At 54.0% G+C, this 16452-nt stretch overlaps 4 protein-coding genes across 4 annotated transcripts; 1 reads left to right on the top strand and 3 right to left on the bottom strand.

The window, feature by feature from the left end:
* Positions 1–1148: 1148 nt before the first annotated feature.
* Positions 1149–3200, bottom strand: BDV59DRAFT_207646 (transferase; the record flags this gene model as incomplete). The annotated part of the gene is made up of 1 exon (XM_073695039.1): positions 1149–3200. The coding sequence occupies exon 1, from the start codon at positions 2685–2687 to the stop codon at positions 1149–1151; it is 1539 nt and encodes a 512-aa protein (XP_073548302.1). The 5' UTR covers positions 2688–3200.
* A 1263-nt stretch (positions 3201–4463) lies between these two features.
* BDV59DRAFT_207644 (putative PKS-like enzyme) lies at positions 4464–12657 on the bottom strand (the record flags this gene model as incomplete). Its single annotated transcript, XM_073695038.1, has 9 exons — positions 4464–5013; positions 5044–5049; positions 5080–6116; positions 6147–6226; positions 6260–6387; positions 6418–6472; positions 6506–12203; positions 12265–12409; positions 12460–12657. 9 exons carry the CDS (start codon positions 12655–12657, stop codon positions 4612–4614), a joined length of 7749 nt encoding a protein of 2582 aa, XP_073548301.1. The 3' UTR covers positions 4464–4611.
* A 771-nt stretch (positions 12658–13428) lies between these two features.
* BDV59DRAFT_201723 (nuclear transport factor 2 family protein) lies at positions 13429–13920 on the top strand (the record flags this gene model as incomplete). Its single annotated transcript, XM_073693874.1, has 1 exon — positions 13429–13920. The coding sequence occupies one exon, from the start codon at positions 13429–13431 to the stop codon at positions 13918–13920; it is 492 nt and encodes a 163-aa protein (XP_073548300.1).
* A 423-nt stretch (positions 13921–14343) lies between these two features.
* BDV59DRAFT_201722 (FAD-dependent oxidoreductase) lies at positions 14344–15740 on the bottom strand (the record flags this gene model as incomplete). Its single annotated transcript, XM_073693873.1, has 2 exons — positions 14344–14961; positions 15012–15740. The coding sequence occupies 2 exons, from the start codon at positions 15738–15740 to the stop codon at positions 14344–14346; spliced, it is 1347 nt and encodes a 448-aa protein (XP_073548299.1).
* Positions 15741–16452: the final 712 nt, after the last annotated feature.

Raw genomic sequence — 16452 nt, 5'->3', positions numbered from 1 at the left:
GTGACCGATAATAACGTGATTTAGGAATGTTAACAGAAAATGGAGTATAGGAAATTAAATTCGTTTATGTGGTCTTGCCAACTAAGAAGAGGACAAAAAGGAAAATTTCACCCTTCTTGTGAGACTTAGTGAGCATATGCCTGTTGGCAACGTTTTTAACTTGTGAAGCGGATTGGAAGCTGCGTCATGACGCGCCATCCAGTGTAATAGTGAGTGGCCCTTGCTTCTTAAATGTTTGATCCTATCCTTGCCTTCGTTCGTCATCTCTTTGCGTCCTATTATGCCGATCGTTTAGACGAGTTTGGATGTATCAATAGGGCAAATAGGAGGTCCCTTCGGCCCCTTACTTGGACCGACATGCGGTTGGCATTGTCACGGACTATGCATGATGGATCTGAGATATCTTTATCGGCTCTTGGTAGTTTCAAGACAGCCCACATCTTAATCGGGTATGCGCCTTTCGGCTGTGCATAGCCCCCCATCCAATCAGGCTGCAGCACTCACTGCTTCATGGACCATTTATGGAGTATATTACGGCCAAAGGATAGGCTCCACTATCAATAATAATGATAAGATATACTCCGGAGTGCTGCGTAGACTCCGTGCACAGGAACCTTGCCTTTAGAACTATTTATAGGTATTTATTTACAAGAACTAAGAAATATTAACATTCCTACACCATTGATGTATGTCAATATAGTAGATACAAACGTAGTAACTTTTGTTACTTTTGTTGTCAGTGCAGGAGGATGAAGCAGTAGAGGTAGATTTATTATAAGTCTGAATAGGCGCTAGCCACATCGGAAAACACGTGCAAAAAGTAACAACTTCACCCCTGAGCGTAACCGCCAGGGGTACGTGATTTGCCGTTGGACTTCATTATTAGTATTGTGTCATTTTATACTTCTTAAATTATCTCTCGCTATTAGAAAAGCATAACTGTTTAAAATAGAACAAGCTGACTGGATGCGTTTGTTGGAATGAAGAAATCCATCAATGGCTAGTATAATCGTCCATGAGTCGGCGTCACTTTGTATATAAGAGTCGCAAGACTTGGAATTACAGTGTCAATAAGAGAACAAAATACAATAGAAAATTCGTATCAATAACAAGTAGCTGGGGTTGAATTTCTAAAATAGAATGACTTTTTATAGTGACTCCTGCGCCAATTGTAGCCACTCGGTGTCTTGCCTCAAGCGGTCTAACGTGCTTTTCTCCAAACCTATCAACAAATCTATCCCCCCGTCGTTTCCCTGGGGAAGTATGGAGATCCATCCGTCTTTGACTCGCGCATAGCCATAGCGAACAGCTTTCAATTTCTGTAGCTCACAACCCCAGTAACTGCTTGAAACATCTCCCATAGACGCGGCGCTGCTGACCTCCACGTCTGAGCCCAGAAAGTTGTCCATATTAGGCTCTATTTTGCTAACCTCTGTATTGGACTCAATTGCTCCGATAAGATCCCGAATCCGTTCTGGTGTCCACCACTCGATTGCATCGGTAATTTGTTTTGCAAGATTGTAGAGCGTCCCAGGCTCTGTTGATTCCATATCTGCCGTTGCTGCAGAAGTTTTCGCGTGTATGACTGCATTGCCTGCATAGTCTAGTGGCAGCGGAGGGTCCATTCGCCTTCTAACATTGACAGTGGTCATGAAAGAGGTTGTCATGATGCCGCGAGAAGATAGCTGCCGCGCTCGGGATATACGACGCCATAGCACCGCCGATAAGATTGTGTGGTCGGTTAAAACTGGCAGACCTTCAGACAGCGGGAATGCGGCCTCTCTCATTGATTGCATCGAATTATCTGAGATGAACCAGTGCGATAGCTCGAGTTTCTGCATCAGCTGGCGCTTTGGATGATCCTCAGCAAGTGCAGCCTCCATTAGCTCCCGTTCTACCGCGCTGCGGTACGTTTTGCCCAGACGATAGTTCGGAAAGTCGCAAACTTCTTTACGTCCACTTCCTCCAAAGACATTTGATCGGTCAAGTGCTTCTTCGGGAAATCCATCGTCCGGAGAAATAATCCGACCGTCTGTCGACGCCGCAACATGCTTTGCAAGTCTCTTCACCATAGTGAATACCGCCGAAGCATCCATCACAGCGTGATGATAGTTGGTCGTTAGCACTAGTCCGTCATTAATGAATGATGCAAGTAGGGTGAGTACGGGGCTTCGTTTTGGGTGGTGAACCCGTGGCTCCGGCATCAGCGACAGAAGCGGGAAGGCGGAAGGTGGGAAGTTTCGGCGCTCGAGAGCATAGTAATCGATCCCTGGCAGCTCCTGGGAGTGAAACCAAACCCCAGCATTTTCCGATATTTGTAGTTGGACTGTGCCTTGCTCCTCGCAATCCGGTATGACATCTCCCGCTAAAAATGACAACTCTTCGATCATCTTAGCAAGACCAATCTTTAAGTTCTGCAATAACGACTGCCGGAGAGCAGGTGAGGATACATGGAAAACGAGCACTGTGGGGAGTATGAATCGGTTCTCCATTTGGTCCAGAGGAGACAGTTTCATGCATTCGGGGGCTATTGGGATGCTCGGTGTGACAAAAGTGCTTTGCCAGCCCACGGACAAAAGAGTTGGTGAGAGTAGGTCCACGGGATACTTGTCATTATCCTTTTCGTCGTGAAGGGGCAAGCCAACCCCATTAGCAGCTTCGGACTGAGGAGATAGAGGAGCACGCATTGCAATTCTTTGCGAATAGGGCGGAGAGGGAAGGATAGCTGCGTTGTATTCTCTATTCTTTCCAGACCATTAAAAGGACTCGGTGTTCAGAGTATCCCTTTCCCTGAGAGGCAGACTAAGTCACCGTACATCCATGCGGGAAGTCTCCGTGGAATTGCGATCTGGGCTTGCAAGCAAGGGATTGTTTTAAGCAAGGTGTTTCGTGACACGCTAGAAGAAACACATTTGACTCGTCACGGTAGCAGCAACCCGAAAGGGATACCAGCGATATTTTGTTTTGATGCTAAATTCCGCCAACATTCGCCGATGTCCTGATGGTCTGATTAGATCCTATTGCGCGGAAAATGTGATATCTGCCCAACAACAGTAATGTGACCGAGGCAAAACCGGTATTCGAAATAGAGGTCTTTCGGATTGCGATGGAGCCTAGTCCCATCTGCACGAATTAAGCGTTTAAAAAGCGTACAAAGCAACGCCTAGCGATTGATGTGGTGTCCAAGTTAGGAAAAGGAATGGTGGGTGGGTGGTGGAACTTTGCCTGAACTATCAACGACCTTTGCGTGCCCAGAAGGGACTTGAAAAGATTGGCCACTCGACGACGCGTTGCCCACCTCATCCGTGGGTCCTTGCAGTTCTAAAAATACGTACATCCCCAGGTCACAAAGGCTAATGCATATTATAATAAAGCAGGGCTCCAGTCATTGTTTGGTCATTTTAAATCTATACATTACTTCGTTTCCATGGAAGACTAACGAAACAGATCGAGAGCGACCTAGGATACTTACTGTTTCGCGTTCTACGACAGAAGTCTCTTACAGGGTAAGTACATATTATGCTAGGAACGGTCTCAGCCAGGCGTATTTGTAGAACTTCAGGGCATGTCAATACAGTAGCGACTGTATTTTTGATCCTAGATCCACCAGTTCACTCGTTCATAGGACCCCTAACTAGAGTGGTAACCTTACGAGCTACGGTTACGCCTTAACAAATTTACCCAAGTATCTAGTCAAACTATGCCAAAACATTACAACTTCCAATATCTCCATGGTAGGGCAGTAAGACGGGCTCAGTTATCGATCTTGTATGTAGTCATAGCATTCTCAATCATGGGATGATCTGCGGGTAATAATCTCCCGAGTTTGCTGGGTAAGGTTGATCTACTGCGTCATGGAACATACTCTGGGTACTTCGATAACTATCGGCAAAAACACCGATTCAGCTCTAATCTTAGACGCAGCTGTTAGGACATAAATCATTAGCTTATTGGAGAGGCCTCGCGATGTTAGGGTCGAGCTAGGGGGAGCAAGATCTGCCTACAGGGGAGGCTATTTTCGGCTTCTTTTAGTCGTGAGTCTAAATAAGGTAAAGCCTCGCTGAAGTTAAGCACCTCAAGAGGGATGATTAGCCAATGCTTAGCAAGTGTAGAATATGCGTCCGCTAGGCAACCACCCGCCGCTGAAAATTACGGTTGGAAATGCGGCCGTTCATGGCCACAGTAGCTGTCATTTTCGGGGTCGATTTCACAGATCCTCACATTCTAGTTGTAATCTGCGGAATGCTCAGCCCCGACGACTGGCCCCTTGTACTCTCTGGCTGCAAGCTACTGATATAGGCAAAGGAGAGCGCCGGGGCGGGCAGTTCAACTCCAAAATAACTCTCCAGGTCAACTTTAGGACAAACTCAAAGTGAGCATATTGCTGGACACTGGAGAGTTCTGAAACGTAGTGCAACTATTGGAAAAAGGAGCTTGCGTTGCTGCATAAAGTGTTTAATCAGTCCATATATAAACAGCAATACTCTGGTCTACAAAAGACAACCCAACGAAAAAGTGGACAAAAACATCTGTTGAACCCGATCAACCACATTCTCCAAGCATTTTATTGTCTAATGGAAAGATATATTTCAACCCAGTATGAAGCCATGCCTAAGCATCCTGCAAATGCCGGCTCTTTTCCGCCACCAAGCCCGCCAGCGCAGTCAGGCTCGCCGTCTGCAAAATATTGAAGATCGAGATATCCGCCGCGGCCTGTAAGACGAGCATATTTCTCAATTCCACCGCAATCAGCGAGTCGACCCCAAAGTGCGCCGGGGGCTTGCTGAGATCGATTTCCGCAACGGGGGTCATGAAGATATCCGCCAGCTTGGCAGCAATAGCCGCGCCGATGAGCCCTGCCGCTTCCTGGCGGTCGGTCGCCTCCGCAAGTTGCGCAGCGAGCGAGGCGCCAGTGCTCTCACCATCAGCCGGTCGCGCAGAGGCCTTGCTGCGCGGTCGCAGAGGTGCAAAGCGGGCGTCACGGCCCAGCTGCGAGCGACCGTTGGCGTCCCACTGCGGGCCTGGGGCGGAGTTGAGGCCCACAATGATCTGAGACCGGGCGCCGAACGGGTGCAGGACGGCGGCGTTGAGGGCACGGAGCACGATGTCCTCATCGAGCATGGCGAAGTCGCCCTCCTTGCGCAGGCGCTCGGCGACCTTGATTGAGGTCGAGAGGTAGCCTATATCCGATATGGGGCCGAGGTCGATCGCCACGCCGGGTAGGCCTTGGGATTGGCGCCAGCGTGCCATGGCGTCTTCGTAGGAGCCGCCGGCAGCGTAGTTGGCTTGCGATGCGATACCTACTACGCCCGAAACGGACGAAAGCATGACGAAGAAGTCGAGTGAGCCTGGCTGTGAGAACTCGGTGTGTAGGTTCCAGGTGCCGTACAGCTTGGGTTGTAGGCCGCTGTGCCAGTCATCGAGTGTCATCTGGTCGAAGAATGCGTCGCGCAGTAACATGGCACCCTGGATGATACCGCGCACTGGCGGGAAGCCGTCGTCTTCACAGACCCTAAGAGCCATGGTCAGTGAGCTGGCGAGGCCAATGTCGCAGCTGACAGGCTTCACTCGACAGCCTGCCTCGCGCAGTTCACGGACAAATAGTGCGCTGTCAGTGTTCTTGTTCTTGTCAAGGTCGAGCCTGCCAGCACTGCGAGATAGTATAATGAGGTTCCTTGCACCGTGAGCTACCAGCCAGTACGCGACTGAACGCCCGATACCGGCTACACCACCAACAATGAGGTATGATGCATCAGGTCGCAGTTGAGTCTGAGCTGTGACCCCCTTTGGCCGAGGCATCAAGTGGACCTGTTCGTCTGCTTCAGCCGAGAGCACGACCTTACCCATCTGTGCACCCGTCTGCACGAAGCGAAAAGCCGCTTGAGCATCCTGCATGGTATAAACAGAGACAGGGTGAACCGGCTTCAGCGCCTGCTGTTCGACCAGGCTGGTGATCTCACCAAGAGCGCGGTGGACATCAGGTCTGCGGTGGCGTAAGAGCATCGGAACATCCAATGATTTAAACGAGATGCCGCGAGAGAATGACTCTAGCGCCACCAGACTGTTGCTCTCGATGTCCTTCTTGCCAATTTCGATCAAGTAACCCAGAGGCGCGACTGCGCTGAGGCTTGCCTGTAGTAACGGACCTGGAAGCGAGTTAAGAACGAGGTCGACACCGCGTCCCTTTGTGGCGGTCAGAACAGCAGGGGCGAACGATGCATCGCGGCTGGTGAAGATGCGCTCAGCAGGGATGCCGTACTCGCGCTGGAGAAGGTCACGCTTTTCCTGCGATCCGGCCGTAGCGTAGATCTCTGTTATGCCGAGGTGCTTTGCCAGCATGATGGCAGCCTGCCCAATGGCCCCAGCCGCGGCATGGATGAGAACCGACTGCCTGGCCGTCAGGCGCGCGGTATCAACGAGGCCGGCGTACGCAACAGTAAAAGCCAGGGGAAGCGACGAGGCGTTCACAAAACTCATGCCGTTGGGTATCTGGATGACGCCATACCATGGGACGCGAGCACGGCTGGCGAAGGATGTGCCAGTCGAAAGCGCCATGACGCGGTCTCCCACATTGTAGCCATTCGCCTGCGCCTCAGTGCCGACGCGCGTGATGATACCTGCGCATTCGAGGCCCATGGAACGATCCTTGAGTTGGCCCATTGCGGCCATGACATCCCGCGAGCAAACTCCGTAGGCCCGAGGGGTGATCTCAACGAGCTCGGGTGTCAACGCCTCATAGCCTTCCTCATCGTGAATGAAAGCTAATGTGTCCAAGTGTCCCGGGATGCCCACTTCCAGCCGCAGTAAGCGGTCCTCCTGGAACAGGGGATGTAGGGGAATACTGGCAGTAGTATCGATAGTTCCGCTCTCATCCTTGGCCACTGGCTGTACCTCACCCCAGCTCGGTACAAGCGGGCCAGTCACCATATCATTATATTGGTCGTCCTTGTAGTACCGGGGAATATGCAAGACACCGTCACGTTCAGCGTACTCGAACTCGGCTGGACCAGCCTCAGTGTCGGCACGGCCGAATCCCTCCTCGAGTACCTTTACGATAGCCGAGAGAGCGACCTCTCCACCTGAGGACCATCTCTCAGCTACGTGTGCAGGGTCGAGGTCCAGTGAGAGGAAGCGACGGCTAATGTACTCGTTGCGCAGAGCACGCAGGAAACCCTGGTGAATAGCCCGTTCGGGCGCCTCGCTCTCCACTGTACCGCCGGTCGTGACCCATAGCATGCCACTGCATTGCGTGACCATGGCGCGCAGGCCCTCCATGCGCACCGCGTCGAGATCCGCCATAATAGGGTGATCAATCTCACCAACAAAAATACATATTTTGTTTTTGTAGGCATCAAAGCTGCTCTGCTCGAGCACTAGGTGCTCCGGGGCGGGAGTGTCAGTGCCGGTCAAGGCCTGGATGCGTTGGGATAGCATATCGACGAAGCCCGGTGGTGTAGATGCCTTGCTGCTTGTGACCACGGCAAAGCTCTGTCCGTGACCAGCCTTGTCCAGAAGATTGGACTTCTGCTCTTCAGTGAGCAGTACAGTGGACATGATGATACTGTTGGTATGGACAAGGTTGCTCTCCGAGTCACGAATCTCAAGGTCCACACCACTGAACCCGGCGTCCCGGAGCACGCTATCCCAGCCGGACGCTGTGAGGGTTCGGCGGGCAGGCTCATCGCCATGCCACCAGCTCGGCCGCAGGCCAAACACGAAATCCACATCTACCTTGTCGCTGGTCGCCTCCGCAAATAGCAACGTGCCGCCTGGCTTCAGCAGGCTGCGCACATTGCCAACGGCAGTGGTCAGATTTTCGGTGCAGCGCAGAGCTTGGAAGGCTACAACAATGTCGTAGCTCCCCGGTGTAAGCTTCTGCTTGGCTGGGCTCTGCTCAATGTCAAATTGGTCAAACTCGAGCAGATTGGCCCAGTCGGTAAGTTGGGCACGCGCATCTTCCAAGGACTCCGAAGAGGGATCGGTAATGTGCCAGCTCGCCACTAGCGGCGACTTGGGCGTCCCTAACGTCTGCAGTATACGGCATGTCGCGTAGACACTGGCACCGGCACCGATTTGGAGGACGCGGGGACCTGGGCTTTTGTGTGCAACCTTGCGCAGCAGCGTAGAGAGCTGTGCAGGTGCTGATGACTGACGCATAGCGTTTGCGTCGTACTCATTCAGCAACCCACTCACTTCTTCCACGTTCAGATCACCACGGAGGATAGACGGGAGAAGGGGCCCCAGACTGCAGATCAGCTTCCCTTCGACGCTTTGCGAGGCTGTAGCGGCTATGTATTGTTCAGGCTCTCCAGCCGCGTCCAGTGCCAATCCATTGGTGGCTTCGGCGGCCAATTCATTTAGCCATGCGTAGTACTTAGCCAAGTGTGGCTGTTGCTGCAGCTGGGCTACATCGTCTGATGTGAGAGCTCGTAGAGCATCACGAGCAAAATGGATGCACAAGTCCCGTAGGTTCCTGGCGATGCTTGCTTCGTCATCGGAGCCCGTGTGAACCAGTTCCTTCTTGACCTGTGCGAGAGCCCGCGGGTTTCGAAGCGACAGATCAGGTCCCCATACGAGCTTGCTGCACAACTCTCGTTCCCATTTGCTGGTAATAGCAGCACCGCCCTTGTTGGATGCATCCTGGCGCGCCGTGGCTCCGCTGCCACGTCCCAGAGACCCCAGCTCAACACCCTGGATCTTGAGCACCGTGGCGTCCGTCTGGCCGTCGAAAACTGTAATGTCAGCGCTCCCGCTTTGAGCGTCATCGTGCAGCAGTGATGTGTCGCAGCGCAGCGTGCGGCCAATCTCGTGGCTGATGTTGCTGGACACCCACATGGATGCGACAGATCGCGGTAGCTTCGGGTCTTCCTGCAGAGCTCCAACACTCGGAAGTGCGGAATAGAATGCCACGACGACGGCATCGAGCGTGATAGGGTGTAGCAAGGTATCCCGTGCCGCGACCACAGGGTCTGTATCCGTCGACGCTTCGTGGCGGATCGTGATGTCGCAGACAGATCGTGGTTCTCGGCCATCCTGGATGATCTTTGTTGTGTTCTGGAACATGGGACCATGATAGATGCTGCACGCCCTGAGGTTGGCAAACAAGTCCTGGGGGTCTGGCTGGCGGGTGTAAGTAGACAGCGGACGGCGCCCTGTTGTCTCAGTTGCAGCCGCCTCTCGCTCAGCCATGATCATGCCCTTAGCATGCAGCGTCCACTGGTTATTCAGCGTCACTGACGATACCTCGAAACGCCGCCAGCCGCGGGCGCCGATTTCCCGCTCAGGGACAGACTGAAGCGTGGTTCGGATCTCCACGCCGTCTGTGCTTTCTGGGATAACGAGGGCGAACAGGAAGTTGACGTCGCGCAGGCGGAATCCCGAGATACTCCGGCAGAGATTTTCTTCGTCGGTGGCACTGGCCTGCTCCAACTTTCTGACGGCCTCAATCGCGAGACAAATGTAGCCCGAGCCCGGGTACACGATACTGCCCTGCACCATATGATCACGGACCCATGGAGTTTCGGTAACGCGCATTATACGGCGCCAAACGGCCGTGCTGGGGTCATTGCCGGCGACAGGCATGCCAAGTAGTTCGTGAGGTGGCTGGCTGCGTTCGCGGATGGCCCGGTTGACTCTGGACTCCTGCCAGTGACGCATGGTGTGGTTCCAGGGATACGATGGCAGATCCGTCAAGACCTGGGGGATCTCGTTCTCACACGCAGGGACGGGGAAGTTGATCTCGTTCATCACCAAGGATTGTCCTGCGCGGAACAAGTTCATGGCGGCCGATCGCATACTGTCGCCTGCATGCTCTTCCCGGACTAGGCAGCCCCAGTAAGGGAGCTCAATGCCCTCAAACTCTGGCAGAGACAAGATCTCGCGGATAGGGCCTCCCAGCGCCGTATGAGGGCCGACCTCGAGCAATGCGTCCACACTTCTGCCTGTCGGGTCATCCGGGTCGCCCAGCACCATTTCTGTCAAGGCGTCCACGAATTGGACTGGCTGCACCAGACTACCGACCCAGTGATCAGGACTGGCGATTTCCTTGATGTCGGTGATACGCCCACCAGTCACTGCTGACGAAAAGACTGCCTTAAGTTCTGGCTGGCCTGCTTGTAGATGTTCCTTGCCACTTTGAACCACCTCCCGCGCCATATGAACTCGAAGCCGCTCCCTGTAGGCATCAGCGAAAGGATCCATATGGTGTGAGTGGTACGCCTGCTGGACTTTGAGACGACGGGCGAACACGCCATCCTGCTTGCACAGTTCCTCGATCTCTTGAACGGCGTCGGAATCACCAGAAATAGTGACACTTTGAGGACTGTTAACGCATGCAACGACAGCTTTGCCGTTCTCCTTCGTCAGCCTGTCGAGGTAGGGCTGTACTGCCTCGACACCCAAACCAACCGCCGCCATAGCGCCCTTGGCAGCTCCCAGTGGACGCTGTGTCTCATCTGCTACGAGCACGGCGCGGTAGTATGCCGTGGCCATAGCCTGTTTATGCGTGAGAGCACCCACGGCGTAGGCAGCTGCGATCTCGCCCGACGAGTGGCTTGCGACCGCTGAAGGCGTGATGCCCCATGCTTCAAGCAGACGGACCAATGCGATCTGGAGCGCCACACACACGGGGATGCTGATTTTCGTGGCGTGGACCCTTGTCGTCTTTGCGTCACGCTGTAGCTCCTCGAGGAGCGACCAGTCAGCTCCGAGGGCGTGCAGGTATGCCTCAGCTTCCTCGATAGACTGGCGGAAGACAGGGTACGATGCCAGTAGCTCGCGACCCATGGCATACCACTGCGCGCCCTGGCCGGTGAAAACCATGCCGATGCGTGGACTATCCGAGGCTCGACGGCTGGGCTTAAAGCGAGGCGAGTCAAGGGCTTCGATGGCAGCGTCGAGGCGACTGTTCTTGTCCAGACGCACCTGGTGAGCCGCCACCCATTGGAAGAGACTCCGGCGCTCACCCAGCGTGTAACTGAGGTTACGCAGCAGTTGCTCGCAGGCCGCGGGTCCAAGCGACCTGTGTCTTTCCAGATATGCCCTGAGGTCTGAAACCATTTGCCGACAGCCTCGCTCGTCGCGGGCACTGAGAATTAAGATTTTGGCGTCGTCAGTGGCAACGTGCGAGCGATAGCTGCCATTGGCATGGCCATTCCCGTTGACATGCGCATGACTATCGACGGGGTTGAGGTCCAGACCCGGTGTTAAAGTCCATGGGTCGGCGCTCTCTAAAATGACATGGGCATTTGCTCCGCCGTAGCCAAAGTTGTTGATTGACATGCGGCGTGGACCGTCAATCAGGCTATCCGGCCACTGCTCCATCGTCCTGACCACCTTGAGCCGCCACTCGTCGAGCTTGAGCTTCGGGTTGGGCGTCTCATAGTTTACAGTGGGCGGAATTAACCCCTTCTCGAGACTCAAAACACCTTTGACCATGGCAGCGAGACCCGAAGCGGCCTCCGTATGGCCCACGTTGGTCTTGACAGAGCCAATACGCAGGTATCCCTCGTCGCTGTCGCGGCCTTCCCCGCCGCCAAATATAGTGGCCATGGCTTCCGCCTCGATTGGGTCACCGGCTGGAGTCCCTGTGCCATGAGCCTCAAAGTATTGCGTACCGCGCGGGTCGAGCCCAGCCCGGCGGTAGCATTCCCGCATGAGGTCTACCTGGGCGGTGCCGGATGGCGTCGTGATCGTGTCCGTTTTGCCGTCCTGATTCAGGGCTGTCTCGCGGATCACGGCCCGAATGGGGTCGTTGGCAGCCAGCGCGTCCGACAGTCGCTTGATGATGATGGTGGCTACGCCCTCCCCGCGACCATACCCGTTCGCGCGCGAATCGAATGCGTACGATCTGCCGTCGGGCGACAGCATCCCCAACGACCCGATGGCCTTGAATGTGTCCGGATTCAGCATCACATTGGCCCCGGTCACGACGGACATGTCCGCCTCACGATTGCGCAGGGTGTGGACTGCCTGGTGCAGGGCAACCAGGGTCGTCGAACATCCGGTTTCTAAAGTCATACTGGCGCCGCGGAAGTCAAAGAAGTGCGAGATGCGGTTGGATGACATGGGACTCCATGTGCCCACCACGTTGAACCGGGGCAGCCTGTCTTCGTCTCGTATTATTCCTTCTTGGTAGTCATGCGTGAAGACGCCAGCGAACACGGACGTCTGCGATCCCATCACCTGGGAGAGCGGTAGCCCAGCTACAATCTGAGTTAGCTGGATGTCTATGTTGTGGATAAGAATGAAGCAGTGTGAACATGCCATTTTCGAGCGCCTCGTAAGTAGACTCGAGCTGCAGCCGGAACTGCGGGTCGACTGTCTGGGCCACCTCCGCCGAGTAGTTGAAGAATGCCGCATCGAAGGCTGCTATATCATCGTCGAGAAAGTGTCCACCTTTTACATGTGTCTGGGGCTGTCTGTCAGTACGCTGTTTGCGTGCTTATTCGCATTACACACCGTGCTGGTTCTTTCGTGGTTGGGGTGGTAGACTCCGTTGAGATCGAACCGATCTTTAGGGATCTCGCTCCAGCCGGTCTTCCCTGAGGCCATGAGGTCCCAGAGCTTGTCTGGATTGCTCGCACCGCCAGAGAATTTGCAGCTCATTCCGATGACGGCGATGGGCTCGCTCGCCCACTCGTAGTTTTCGGTGTCCATTGTATCGAGATAATTTGGAGTCTATCAAGGATCTGTGCCCCGTCGTGATGGTGAAGCGAGTGAAAATTGAATGAAGTAGTAGATGATGGCCGGCTTTTCGATAGGAGTTGGAGAGTGGTGGTCGGGGGGCTACGTTATGCAAGAGGCCACGATACACGAATGAATAGGTTTGAAAATGCGTTCAGAGAGTATACCATGCTGGGCAGGTCGCAATCCGTGTATATAGCATCCTGTGGACATGACTGGCACAGCCTTACAGACAGCCAACTTCATGTTGCAGAGTGGCAGTGTCAGTACTCTGTTCCTGAACGAGAGATCGATTCACCGAAGTATTCACGATGACTATCATCTAGAAGCAAACTGGCTTACAGTGGGGGACATTTTCGCGGGGAATACTAAGTCCGCCTCAGAAATGTTCGCCCGGCTGATGTCAGGTCTGGGAGGCAGTATAGCGTATCTACTAGCTGAGTGGAGTTGTCGTGCTGCGCATCGGTGGATCTTGCAGCCTCCCGAGGCTGACGCCAGGATCATTGCTTGTCCGACAGCGGGACAACATTGGCCTTGCGGGATATCGATATGCCCGCGCTTAAGCTATGGAAATAATATGGATTCAGGATGGGGTCCATGCCGTACCTTGTATACTCCGTCTGACCTGAGTGCCTATAAAATAGCCGGCGACCGCACCCGGCTGTAGCAAGCAGCATCGACCAACTCCTCGACACCATCTACATTGACTTCAAACCCAAGCATTCCTACAGACCTACAGAAACAATGGTGCAAAACGGAACGCCCCTCCCTGCCACGCTCGCCGGTCCGCCTCTGAGCGACCGCGAGGCCATCGCCGACGCGTGCTACCGCGCTTTCCTGTCCATCGACCAGTCCAGCGAGGAGCTTCTCAAGTCGTGCGTCACACCTGACATCTACACCGACATCGCCTACAAAGTCTGCAACGGCTACGACGAGCTCGTAACTAAGGTGTGGACGAATGTCAGCGAGCGGGTCGACACGATCCACTACCTCACCAACATGCGCGTGAGTGTCGACACCGAAACCACTGCCCGGGTGACCTTCAATGCGATGGCCGTGCACTGTCTCCTCGGCAAGGGCTACGAGCCAGACTCTCAGAAGTTTACCACTGGCGCTTTGTACAGCTGTGACGCGGTCAAGGTGGACGACGTTTGGAAATTGAAGGTGATGAAGTCCAAGCATGTTTGGTCTACTGGCGATCGTTCTATTATGAAACCCCCCAGTGAAGGACAGTGAGGCCTTGGTTATACCTGACTTTGGTACTGCATAAGGATATATCGATATAGATCTAGCGAGCGCTGAGTCCGATGAAGCGCCTTATCTTCTGTATGTATCATTGAAATCCAAGGTTATATACGCGTTATTATGCCACGGGCTATTTGTACCTCGGACCTAGATGTAGAATGATCAGCATATCTTGAGAAATGTTTGGCTTCATATGCAATGACTGATGGCAACAACCTTTACCAGGAGTCCAGAACACCTTGAAGAAAGCTATACCAAGGTTTTACAATGTAAACAGCCATGCGCGAGGCTGGATAGAGAATGCAGATTCCCAACCTGAACTACAATAAAGGGTCAAAAGTGGCCACTCCCTGGTAAGCGCTATCCGATACACTTCATTAAGCTAATACAAGCTAAGTTACTAACGAGCTGTTCTCAGTTATGAGAGACCCCTGGCCCCTTGGCCATTTCGCGTAGATCATGCGGCAACGGTGCCAAAACATCATAGTTCACAACCTTGGCCCAGTTCTCCTCCAGCTTCTGCTTCATCCGCTGTGGGTCTCGCCCTGTCGGGCCGTATCGCCAATGATATACCTGACCCATCTGACGCGAGTGGTGATGTATCCATCGGCCACGCTCCAGCCTTGCCTGACTGTAGGTCTGTAGCGCCTCTGTCAGCGCTTCTCTCAGCGCATCGCCGCCAAGCGATTTTTGCTGCACCGAATCCAGGAGCGTGCAGAGCACAAGGGCGTCCTCAACGCCTGTGCAGGCACCGACTCCCAGATACGGGGTGCTGGCGTGCGCGGCATCGCCAACAAGACAGGCCCGGCCGCGTGCGTACGTCGGCGGCGGGTTTTCCTCCAAATCAAAGATCCCCCACTTGACCACCTTCTCCGGATAGAGCTTCCAAATGTCAGCGACCGGCGGACTCCAGCCCTTGAAAAGTTGCTCGATCTCGCTACGTTCGACCTGAACCGTCATCCTGTCGGGATCAGGAAACTCCGAGGGCTCATAAGCGAACACAGCGATGTTCAAAAGAGTTCCGGACATGACCTGCTTGGGTTAGCAATCCCGTATAGAGACGGAGTAGGAGATCAACGAACCGGATACACCAGCAGATCTGCGCCTGGTCCCAGGTGATTACAGGCGCTCTTCGCAACCTTCTCACCAAGGGCGGCGATTCCCACGTCGATCGGAACCATGGTGCGGTAGGTAACGGTATGACTGAAGCCTGCGCGGCTGGCCGGATGGTCAGCACCCAACAGGGCTTTACGGGTGGTCGAATGGATGCCGTCGCACCCAAGCAAGACATCTGCCTCCACTCTGGTATCATCGTCAAAGTGTAGAACGACCTTGCCACTCTGGCTATCATCGTCGTAGCTCACGAGCCGCTTCCCAAACCTCGCCGCCCCGTCCGGCAGCAGGTCCGCCATCCCCTTCAGAAACTGCGAGCGCACGCAGCCCCAGAAGCTGAGGTTATTAGTCGGTGTCCGGAAAAGCAGCGACTTGGTCTCGTCCTCGGCATCCTCTCGGGTGCGCGGGTGGAAGCCATTCCAGTAGGCGTTGCTCGTGCTGGCGTCCGTCTTCTGGCTGATGCTGCCCAGGAGCTCAACGAGAGCAGGGTCGATCTGCTTCATCCATACCCGCGCTGCACCCGTGAATGCGAAGCCGGCGCTGACCTCGTGCCAGGTGGCTGCCCGCTCGTAAATGACTGCGTTTATGCCGCGGCGACGTAGGCCGATGGCTGTCATCACGCCGATGATGCCTCCGCCCACGATGGCCACCTCAAGAGAGGGGACAACGCCATTGCCGTTGATTCTGCTGCCAGTCATGGCGAAGATGTAAATGAATCTTGTCGGTGGCTTTGATGAGGTCGATTTGACTCGATAAGATCACGCAAGCCGAGAGAGTTTGCCTGAACGATCTAGAAAAGCGTGTACAAGCGACACATTAAATACCCTACCATAAGTAAAATGCTTGATAAACCTAATTTCAATAAATCTCTACGTACATAAGTAGCCAGTAGACAGACCAACAGATGTGGGCTAGCTCACAGCCCTGGGGCTGAGTCCTGAGACCGGACTTTCAATTTCCCTTGACATGCTCACCACAAACTGCCAACATTGGAAGACCTAAAGTTACTGTTGCTATTGGCTCCTTCCTGTGACAAATCCGTTGGATATTCTCGAAATAGCTATTGGGAGATGTACCAAGGACTTGTATTCGATGCGAAACCCACAAACACCCATATACTTGTGTCGATTTGATGAAGCTTCATGGTGACACCGCATATATGTGTCTGCTGTACGACTTCAGTTTAATGCCGCGACCGCATATTTGGTGTCTCCTCCATGTGTTTCCCACGTGTTTGTGGTCGCTGGCATATTGGAGCCATTGTCCCTGCATATCAGGCGGCCCAGATCGTTGCACCTGCAGGAGATCGCGTGGTCTGCCTTGCAGCATTCAAAACTCCGTAAGTATATTGTTATACGTGAGCTTATGCGTGGTACTGCCTCGTTCGCTGTTATTCTGCTCCGAGCATTC

This window comes from Aspergillus ambiguus (genome assembly GCF_047715705.1).
Source record: "Aspergillus ambiguus strain CBS 117.58 unplaced genomic scaffold BDV59scaffold_14, whole genome shotgun sequence".
NCBI classification, from domain to species: domain Eukaryota; kingdom Fungi; phylum Ascomycota; class Eurotiomycetes; order Eurotiales; family Aspergillaceae; genus Aspergillus; species Aspergillus ambiguus.
This window is presented reverse-complemented; position numbering and strand designations above follow the sequence as displayed.